The sequence below is a fragment of the Bos taurus genome, chromosome X, assembly GCF_002263795.3.
Source record: "Bos taurus isolate L1 Dominette 01449 registration number 42190680 breed Hereford chromosome X, ARS-UCD2.0, whole genome shotgun sequence".
NCBI classification, from domain to species: Eukaryota; Metazoa; Chordata; class Mammalia; order Artiodactyla; family Bovidae; genus Bos; species Bos taurus.
This window is the reverse complement of record NC_037357.1, coordinates 133,323,042-133,334,171: the sequence shown is the minus strand read 5'-3', so window position 1 is coordinate 133,334,171 and position 11,130 is coordinate 133,323,042. Positions and strand designations below refer to the sequence as shown.

General features: G+C 49.1%; 1 protein-coding gene across 1 annotated transcript in view; it reads right to left on the bottom strand.

Moving 5' to 3' along the window:
* Window positions 1–988: 988 nt before the first annotated feature.
* The window catches only part of GPR143 (G protein-coupled receptor 143), a 29,699-nt gene continuing 19,557 nt past the window's right edge, over window positions 989–11,130 (bottom strand). The window contains exons 7-9 of the mRNA XM_002700459.6: window positions 10,457–10,574; window positions 8,958–9,201; window positions 989–1,436 (exon numbers count right to left, since the gene is read on the bottom strand). Coding sequence (XP_002700505.1) covers window positions 1,342–1,436; window positions 8,958–9,201; window positions 10,457–10,574 — 457 coding nt within the window. The 3' untranslated portion in view covers window positions 989–1,341. The remainder of the gene's footprint in view (window positions 1,437–8,957; window positions 9,202–10,456; window positions 10,575–11,130) is intronic.

The following is an 11,130-nucleotide window of genomic DNA, read 5'->3' as shown; positions in this document are numbered from 1 at the left end:
CATCACACAGCAGAATTGAGGAAACGTTGTGTGCTTGTGCCATAGACTTACCTAGGTGGCTTGTGTCTCCTGTGTGTAGTGTGTACAATATTTTTGTCTCCAAATATGTATATACACATATATGTTTATAATACATAAAGTCTGTAAACAGTCATCCATGCAGATGTGGAGGGCGTCCGTGGATTTTGGTATCCGTGGGGGTCCCAGAACAAACCTCTCATGGGTACCAAAGGACAGCTTTATATTATTATATATGTAAAATTATGGAAAGAGGGAAATACAGGCAATAATCTAAGCAGAGTCAGGTCCTAAGCCTGTATAATCAAAGCTATGGTTTTTCCCATAGTCATGTGTGGATGTGAGAGTTGGACCATAAAGAAGGCTGAGTGCTGAAGAACTGATGCTTTTGAACTGTGGTGTTGGAGAAGACTCTTGAGAGTCCCCTGGACTGCAAGAAGATCCAACCAGTCCATCATAAAGCAGATCAGTCCTGGGTGTGCACTGGAAGGACTGATACTGAAGCTCCAATACTTTGGCCACGGGATGCGAAGAACTGACTCCTTGGAAAAGACCCTGATGCTGGCAAAGATTGAGGGCAGGTGGAGAAGGGGACGAGAGGATGAGATGGTTGGATGGCATCACCGGCTGGATGGACATGCCTTTGAGCAAGCTCCGGGAGCTGGTGATGGACAGGGAGGCCTGGCCTGCTGCAGTCCATGGGGTTGCAAAGAATCCGACCCGGCTGAGCCACTGAACGGAACTGAATGGAAGCTTCCCGTAGACTGAATCGCTACCGCTCAACACAGCTGAGGACCGAGCGAAGGCTAACCTGGTGGTCCAAGCCTGCCCTCCTCTGCCCCCTAGTGGTGGGTGAGGAACTTGCTCCCAGGTGCGTCCCCGGTCCCTGCATCATCACTTATCTTACACAAGAGCATTCGCTTAGAGGTGTTATTCAGACAGACCCCAAGTCAGGCTGGGAGCTCGGACACAACTACTTCTTTTTTTTAATTATTGTTATTTATTAACTCTTCCAAGGACCTGGATCTGGCGTTGACATTACAGCCAGATCAGAGAAACGAACGTCCACGGAGACTCCGGACAAGCTGCTGGGCTCCAAGGGAATCTGCCTTTCCTTTCCAAGCACAGGCTCACGGTGGGCCTCTGCATCACACAGAGGCTGCCAGGGAACACTCTGTTAACTGTGATGGCAGGAAGATTCAGTTGGGGGGGACGCTACACCCCGCAGTGTGCTGACTGAAGGGCAAGGGTACCGTCATAAGGGATGAGAACCGTCGCGTCTGAAAATACACACAGGGTCCAGAGCCCTCTGTCTCGTCCTCTCTACGGGGTTCCTTGGACTTTCGGAAGAGAGTCGGGGGCCTTTCCGCCGCGGGACCCGCTTGCGATGTGGATTTCAATGGTGCTGCCGCCGGAACCTGGGGAGGAGGAAAGACTGTCACGGGTCAGTGTCAATGTCCGGGAATGCCTTTCACAACTTGCACGGCCGTATTAAAAAGCGAAAAAAGAAAAATACATAATACGTCCACCTACGCGGGATTAAAGCAGCCCAAAGGACAGAGCAAACCCTACCGGATCATCTCGGGCAACTTGACTGATGTCATGACTGTATCCACCCCACTGCCCTTACCCTGAGACACTCTCAGCCAAACCCTGTGGACGCTGCAGAGCAAATGGAAACCGGGCCTGTTGACACCATGCAGCTTCAGGGCCCTGGGACTTGCGCTAAATCAGGGGTCCCGATATCTCAGTGCTCTGTGGTCCTGGGGGGTGGGGGGGTCACTCGGGCAGGGGGCTCCATGGTCACCTGGCCACCACTTGCACAATTCTAGGAAGTACCCGGAGGCCTTCTCTTGGTAAAACTAAGAGTGGCCTTTTCACAGATGATGCCATGTGGCTGGAGGAGGGGGAAGGGTGTGGGGAGCAATCAGTGGAATCAAAGCCAGGCATCACTCGCCAAAACTGTACCCTTAGAGGCCCGTTTAATCCATCCCAATGACACACCTGCCTCTGGAACCTGTGGGAACAGATGTGAAGATTATTCTCTCAGGGCAGAAATACCCAGGCTTGCCTGCTGTTGTGCCAGGTTCTAGGGTGTGTGTGTGTGTGTGTGTGTGTGTGTGTGAGCCATGGAAGACATAGGGAAGGGTGGCCTTTTCAACTGTGCATGAGGCAGGTGACTCCCGTTGCTGAAAACCTCCAAATCTCAAATTCTCTCAACCTATACACGCTATGGACGGCTGCAGCCTGTTCCCGTCATGACCCTCTGCTCGCTCACAAACTTCAGGCACAGGTTTCTTTATACCCAAGCTCAATCCTGCCACATGGCCTTTGCACATCCCCTTTTCTGCCTATGAAGCTCTCCTGATGTTCTCGTGGCTCACTCCCACACTGCACTCAGGTCTCAACTCAAATGTCACTTCATTCTCAAGGAGGTGTCCTGGACCCCTCGCTAAAACTAGTCTCCTGCCCTCTACGGATATGCCATCGTTCACAGCACTTCCTTTTTCCTTTATTTTTTTAATTTCGATGACGTCCAACATTTTTTTTTTTTTTTTTTTGAGTCGCTTGTGCTTTAAGTGCATTATTTTAAATTATTTCTTTGTAGCTGTGCTGGGCCTGTTGTTGCTATACGTGGGCTTTCTCTAGTTGCCGTAAGTGGGTTTGTCATTGTAGTGGCTTCTGTTGTTGCAGAGCATGGGTTTCAGTATTTGTGGCTCATAGGCTGAGTAGTTGGTGGCACACGGGCTTTATTGCCCCATGGCATGTGGGATCTTCTCGGACCAGGGGTCAGACTGGTGTTCCTTGCATCATAAAGCAAATTCTTAATCACCAGGCCAACAAGAGCGCTTGTAGCATCCCCACGACCACCACATGAAACCCCACGGTGGGCTGCATGGGGAGAGGCGCTGGGAGGGTCCTCCCAGGGCAGGATGAAGATACGTCCGGGTGGCTCCAGGTCGGGGTAGGTCACACCAAGAGTGACGAGCCCACAGAGAGCAGAGGAATTTAGAAGACGGGAGAAGGGGGGAAAGGCTCATGTCAACGGGCATGGACCCTGCAGCCCCATCTCAGGAGAGTCGAGGTTGCCTGTCAAGATGGTGGGAGCAGCTGTTTGGCTGGAGCAGAGAACGCGCTCCTCCTGGAGGCCAGGCAGTCAGTTCAGTTCAGTTGCTCAGTTGTGTCCGACTCTGCGACCCCATGGACTGCAGTCCCAATCTGCAGTTATTTTGGAGCCAAAAAAATAAATAAATAAAGTTTCTCAGTTTCCATTGTTTCCCCATCTATTTGCCATGAAGTGATGGGACCAGATGCCATGATCTTAGTTTTCTGAATGTTGAGAGTTAAGCAAACTTTTTCACTATCCTCTTTCACTTTCATTAACAGGCTCTTTAGTTAATTTTCACTTTCTGCCATAAGGGTGGTGTCATCTGTGTATCTGAGGTTATTGATATTTCTCCTGGCAATCTTGATTCTAGCTTGTGCTTCATCCAGCCCAGCGTTTCTCATGATGTACTCTGCATATAAGTTAAATAAGCAGGGCGACAATATACAGCCTTGATGTACTCCTTTTCCTATTTGGAACCAGTCTGTTGTTCCATGTCCAGTTCTAAATGTTGCTTCCTTACCTGCATACAGATTTCTCAGGAGGCAAGTCAGGTGGTCTGGTATTCCCATCTGTTTAAAAATTTTCCACAGTTTGTTATGATTCACACGCTTAAAGGCTTTGGCATAGTCAATAAAGCAAAAGTAGATTTTTTCTGGAACTCTCTTGCTTTTTTGATGATCCAACAGATGTTGGCAATTTGATCTTTGGTTCCTCTGCCTTTTCTAAAACCAGATTGAACATGTGGAAGTTCACAGTTCACGTATTCCTGAAGCCTGGCTTGGAGAATTTTAAGCATCACTTTACTAGCATGTGAGATGAGTGCAATTGAGCTGCAGTTTGAGCATTCTTTGGGATTGGAATGAAAACTGACCTTTTCCAGTCCTTTGGCCACTGCTGAGTTTTCCAAATTTGCTGGCATATTGAGTGCAGCACTTTCACAGCGTCATCTTTTAGGATTTGAAACAGCTCAACTGGAGACCAGGCACCAGCTGGGAAGATGACTTCCCGTTCCAAAACCGCATTCCTGCTGGAGGCGCTTCACAAAGGCTTTGATTTCTCACAGGGTCACCCCACACTGTTTACCCTCACATCCTGAGCTCGTGGGAACTTGTGTGCAGTCTCTGTAGTTCTTGCAGAAAGACCATGGCCTGGAGGGTCACACAGTGGCTCGTGATCGAGGTCTCAGCTCAGCACCCACCCTCGTGACCTGACACTCTGGGGCATGCTCCACATCCTGTGGTTTTTTGTTTCTCCTAAGTTCTTGCATCCTTCGCTGTCCCCTCGGGCTCCACAAAGGAGACCGCTTCTTGCCACAACCATTCTGTGAGTCTCAGATGCCAGCACCATTGCAGATGACCCCTGAACCCCCAAGCCTAGCCCCGCCTGGGCTGAGCTGGCCTGCTGTCTGCACCGAGTGCTTTCCAGCATGTCTGCCTTTCCACGGGTTTCTCGTCTGGTCTTAGCAAATCCAACAAGGCTGTGGTAGGTGTGCACTCATTCTGCATCCGTGGCGTGTGAATACCTGAGTGTCCTTGCAGGAAGTGCAGCTGCTGGTGACCTCACAGTGCCCAAGGGCCAGGCCTCCTTCCTAGCAACTCCCGGCAGTGAGCCTTGCAAGTCCAAGCAGGCTCTTGGGAGCTTCCTAGCTCCGTGTAGACCTGCCATTCGGGGAGGCATGTCGTCTCTTGGGCCCTGGGCCATTGTCCTTGGATTCCTTGACATTTCAAAGCCCTAAATTGGCAACCCCAGCCAGGAAGTATGGAGCATAAGCTATAGAGAATGTGTGACACCTAGCCCTGCATCCCCTTCAAGCTGTGGAACCGCCTTCAAGGTTTAGCCAGCCTGACAGATTGGAGGCCCTGGGGTCTGTTCACTCCCATACTCCCTGGGCATTGGGAACCCATACCAGGAGTTATGTGGACCGCACATGGGTGGCAGGAAAGAATCTGAGACAACAAGATGCATGAGACAGGATAGAAACGTGGAAGGTAATGGGGAAGCGTGGGAGAGAACAGGGAACTCTGAAGATCAAGGGAAGATTGTGCAAAATAGAACCATGTGTGGGGGCAAAAGAAAGAGGAAACAGGGAGTGGAGGGAAAGACAAGGTATTGTGAGAGTAACAGAATTGCAGAAGAGAAAACTGCAAGAGGGAGACGAGGGATGATGAAGGGAAAAGAGACCCGTGAGAAAGCGCGGCATCCCGGAGAGAAAAAGGAACTTTTGGAGCCACAGAATTGTGTCAGAGGATACAGAGAGATGGGAGAGACAGAATCGTGAGAAAGGGTGCTGTGGGAAAGGACAGGAACTTGAGGGAGAGATACAGGACTGTCAGAACAGAAGATTACAGTGACCAAAAGGTATGCATGAAAGGGTCTGGCTGCTTGCCGCTCAAAAGCCAATAAGCGGGCCAGGTTGGTGGAAAGGAAAAATTTGCTTTGTTTCAGATGCCAGCAACTACAAGGAGGGTGGCAGACGTCTGTCCAAAGGCCAACCCCCCCGACAGGCAGAGAGTGAGAGCTTTTAGAGACAAAGTTGCGGTGGGGTGGGGGAGGCGCGTTACACGCAGAAGCAGTACAGTCACCTCTGATAATCCTCTTCACTGACTTCATGGTGCTAAGAGTCAGACACGACTGAGCGACTTCACTTTCACTTTTCACTTTCATGCATTGTGGGAGGAAATGGCAACCCACTCCAGTGTTCTTGCCTGGAGAATCCCAGGGACAGGGGAGCATGGTGGGCTGCCGTCTATGGGGTCGCACAGAGTCGGACACGACTGAAGCGACAGCAGCAGCAGCAGCAGCAGCAAGTCCTGGGTACAGTTGGGTCATCATGTCGTTAATTTCCACCTGGTGTGTTCTGGTATCTATAAGACAGCTCACAGGAGGTGGCTCAGAATATTATCTATAGCCCCTTCAGAAAGAACTAAAGGTCCTGGTGTCTGTGTGTTCGTCACTCAGTCATGTCTCTTTGTGACCCCATGGACTGTAGCCCACCAGGCTCCTCTGTCCATGGAATTCTCCAGGCAATAATACTGGAGTGGGTTGCCATTCTGTTCTCCAGGGGATCTTCCCGACCCAGGGATCAAACCCGGGTTTCCTGCCTCACAGGCAGATTCTTTGCTGTTTGAGCTACAGTGGAAATCTCACTACACTTAATGAGTACATTATTATTATTTGGTCTCCTTTGACTGTTTTCCTTTGTTTTAGCATTTCTCACCTCTGTGATTAAACTGATTGTTTGACTAAACTCCACCCACAGCAGGCAGGCAGAGAACATGACGGAATGGCGGGCGGCAGTGGGCAAGGATCATACAGTCTTACGTTGTTTCGTTACGGGGAAAGCGTGTTGTGGGAGAGACTGGTCGTCATGAAAAAGAGGGTTAGGGGAGCCCTGGGAGATTTTTGCATAAGAATGAATAATTTGGGGATGAATAGGCAGTTGTGGAAAAGAAAAAAGCAAAATTGAGAACAGAAAATCATAGAAGAATAAAATGGCAGAAGAACTGAAACGTGGTCGGGAACAGAACCCTAGGAGATAAAATGGTGATATGAGACTGACCACAGACAGCAAAGAGCTGTGGGAAAGTAAAATTATTCAAAAGAGGAATTCTGGAATGAAACAGAAAGCTGTGGGAAAATGGAGAGTTGTGGGCAGGGCAAGGATTATGGGGAAGAAAGAAAATTGTGGGAGAAGTGTAGAGTTGGAAAAGACATGGGGTTGGAGAGAGAAGTAGGGAATTACAGGGAAATAGAGCTTTGTGGGAAACACGGGATTGCATGGAGAAGGAGGAAGACTGGAAAAGCAAGGGATAATTGGAAAGATGTGAGGGCTTGGGGGAAATCCTGATTCTTTACAAAGATGCTCCTCGTATTTTGAACTCAAGTTGTCATCAGGAATTATACACAGATCCTCTCACTGTGAGCCGCCGCAATAGTCATGAAAGTGAAGTCGCTCAGTTATGTCTGACTCTTTGTGAACCCATGGACTGTAGCCCCACTAGGCTCCTCCATCCATGGAATTTTCCAGTCACTAGGTTAGTCCTACGAGCAAATGTAAGTGTTCTATCTCCGCTCAGAAACCTTAACTGGCCTTTTGCTGGCCCCAAGATAAAAATGCAGAATCTGTAAACACCCCTGGATAGATCTCTTCCCCACATGCCTCTCTCCAGCTTCCCACCACCAAACTACGTGCAAATTCAGCCTTTATTTATTTATAAGTCTTTATTTCTAAGTTGCCCACATTATGCTTCTCAGAGACGCTCACACCCCAGCCCCCGCCTCAGCTAAAGTAGTGTTGATTGGGTTGCAGGTGCTCAAGGAATATTTGTTCAAATTCAGTTGCCTTTTCTGTTAAGTGGCGAGTAAGTGCCAGACACCATGTTAGATGCTTAATGACGAAGGCTCGGTGGAAGCCTGTCAGCCTGGAAGTCAATCCTAAAGTAGCAGATAGAGGCTTAAGGATATGATAAACAGGTCAAGCTTCATCCTAACAGTGCAGACGGGGAGAGGCCTAACCGTACTTACCACTTCGAGTTTGTATCTCTGGGTTTTTCTCTGACATGTAACAGTATTTTCTGTCTTATGAAAGCAAAGTGGCTGGAAAGGAGAAAGGAAACACGCCCGAGATTAAGGCAGCCTTATCTCATTTCCGAGATTACCACTTTATTCGAAAAGGCCCCCGGTTCCTGAGGGTTCTGGCCTCACCATACAGCCTGTGGTATAGACATAGGGGTCTTGTATATTGGAGTCATTCTCTTTGCTGATTTTCACCCACATCTTTAACTGTGGTGTTAGAGAAGACCCTTGAGAGTCCCTTGGACTGCAAGGAGATCCAACCAGTCCATCCTAAAGGAAAGCAGTCTTGACTTCACTTTCACTTTCAAGCTTTAAAGAAACATTATTTGGGCCTTAAACTAATACTTGCACCCTCCACATCAGTTGGCTTAATGGACATAACCCCAGATTAGATGAAAAGTGAAAGTGAAGTCTCTCAGTGGTGTCCGACTCTGCGACCCCACGGACTGTAGCCCACCAGACTCCTCCGTCCATGAGATTCTCCAGGCAGAAGGTTGGAATGGGTTGCCGTTTCCTTCTCCAGGGGAATCTTCCTGACTCAGGGATCGAACCCAGGTCTCCAGCATTGTAGGCAGACTCTTTACCATCTGAGCCACCAGGGGAAGTCCAAATTAGATGAACAGGAGTTTAAAAAGAGGACCAATTTGAGGACCACGGTGCGAGAGTCTTGAAGAGGACAGAGTGGAAGAGCCAGCGACGGGTGACCTGCATTTCATCTTAAATGCCCCCGGATGAAGTGGACAAACCAAAACTGCACGTAAAAATCTCCAGAGGTCAGGTCGCCTACTGTTCATTGTCTTACAGCACACGTCAGCACCGGATGAGAAGTGACCGTTTATCTCAGACTCAGAATGTCATGCAGCCCAAGGCAGAGCTAGTGATTATTAACACAAGGCTACGGTGCTCAGTCCCTGGGTGGGGAAGATCCCCTGGAGGAGGGCATGGCAACCCGCTCCAGTATTCTAGCCTGGAGAATCCCCAGGGACAGAGGAGCCTAGCCGCGGTGACAGTCCCTGGGGACACAGAGAGTTCAACAGGACTGAAGCCACGTGGCACGCAGGCAGAGGAAAGGCACCACGCTCACATTACAAGGAGAGGTGAGTGATGAGCTGCAAGATTAAGGTGGTCCCTTTCCACTCATGCCCTGAAGCTGGTTCCAGAAATCAGGGCAGGGAGCCTCCTGGTCATTGACAAAGGAGTTCCTGGGGAGCGTGGGGCCCCCAACCTAGGCCTGCCTCTACCCAGAGGCTCTTACCTTCAGAAAGCAAGCTCAAGGCCTCATCGGAAGTGTGCGTGCCGCCCGGAAGCTCCTTCTTGGGAGCGGGGCCTTCCCCGGGCTCTTGGGGGCCCCCGGGGGAGGGGGGCGCCCCCTCGGTGGCCGAGGTGGTCATCGAGTCCCACTGGATCTCCTTGCTGGGACCTGGAAGCGTCAGGCGGCAGCCCGTCCAGCCATAGAAGGCCAGGGACAACAGGAAACCTTGGGCTGGATTCAGGATCCCCTGGAAGGGAGGGGAAAGAGACGGCATATAAGTCAGGGCACTGATGGGCATCACGGCTTACAGGGGTCACTTCGGTCCACAGGGCTGGCCTCAACTGGGGTGCACCCTGTTGGCTAGTTTGGGGCAAGAGAGAGACTGGCTTGGAGGTTCTGAGCCTTCAGAGATGTGTGGGAGACATAGGAGACAAGAGGGGTGGAGAGGAAGGTCCCGGGCATCACCCCAGCAATGTGGGTTCTCTAGAATGCTTTATATTTATGGACAGTGTTCCAAGGGATACCTCCAACTCTGTGGCTTTTGCAGTCTGCAACACTTCTTCCAGAGAAATTCCCAGATATTCTTAGTCTGCCTAAAAAGTTTGAGACACTTGCCAAACTAACTTACCAGAGTCATATGTGTTTAATAATGATGGCAACACTGAATGCACACGCATCTAATTGAGGACACGGTGAGCCTCTCCACTTGTTTACTTGCTAAGTGGTGGGTTGCCAGGCCTTTCTCCAGGGGATCTTCCTGACCCAGGGATTGAACTGGGGTCTCCTTCATTGGCAGGCGGATTCTTTACCGCTGAGCCACCACGGAAACCCAGGCACTTCTCCACTAACAGCTCCTGTATGGAGTTTTTGCAGTGGGGACACAATATCCTGGAAACATTGAGGACGATGTATCCATGAGCTTTCCACCTGATTATGGTGGTGTGTTTCTAGGCAATATTGTTGCCTACATGTGTGATTAGGTAGTTGAAATGAGTATAATCTCTACATCCTGCATTTTTCACTTATTATGAGATTTCATAATTGTCATACTTTACATTGTCATTTTCAGCATCTGCATACCATTCCATCAAGATCAAACACAGTGATTTACTTAACCATTCCCTTTTATAAAAAAAAGAAAATGTGGGTTGTCTAGAATGCTTTATATTTATGGATAGTGTTCCAAGGAATACCTCCAACTTTGTGGCTTTTTCAGTCTGAAACATTTCTTGCAGATAAATTCCCAGATATGTTTAGTCAGCCTGAAAGGTTTGAGACACTTACCAAACTGACTTACCAGAGTCGGATCCCTTTAATACTGATGCCAAGAGTAAATGCACAAGCTAACTCATGGACCACAGCCAGATAAGGGGGCCCCCGCAACCTCTTCAACTCACCACATATTTAAATAACACATAGATCATACTTCTCAGTGGTTTTTATCTTGTCTGGGTTTTTTTCTTCTCCTTTAGGAAGTACATTTAAAATCAAGATTGACCTACCATCATGAACCACGTGGTCTTGGCTGCGTTTCTGACCTGTTTCAAAGAGCTGCTGTTGATATCTGGTTGCATTTCAAGATAGAACAAAAGGCTTTCGTTGATGACATTTGAGAACCAGCTGTGAGAAAGAAAATGGGCCACAGGTAAAGAGAACATGTGATATCATTCTTTTTTTTTTTTGCTTATTTTTAATGGGAGGATAATTGCTTCCCAATATCCTTTTTTTTCAATGCCAGAGGTCAGAGGACATGTCTGCATGCATGACTGCTGAGTCACTCCATCATGTCTAACTCTTTGTGACCCCAATGGACTGTAGCTCTCCAGGCTCCTCTGTCCATGGGATTTCCCAGGCAAGAATACTGGAGTGGGTTGCCATTTCCTCCTCCAGGGGATCTTCCCAACTTAGGGATCAAACCCACATCTCTGGCATTGCAGGCAGATTTTTTTATCTACTGAGCCACCTGAGAAGCCCCAGGGAACATGTCTCCCAAGACCTAGAAGTCCGGGAGGGGTGACCAAGTAGCTGCAGAATTAGACGAGAATTAGACGTCAGAGACGGCATCCCCCTCAGCCAAAAGCAGAGACCAAGAGACCCTCCCGATGGTCACAATCAACACCACATCGGGTGGAAGGTTCTGGCACACGTCAAATAGCCCAGAAGTCGTTCCTCCTTT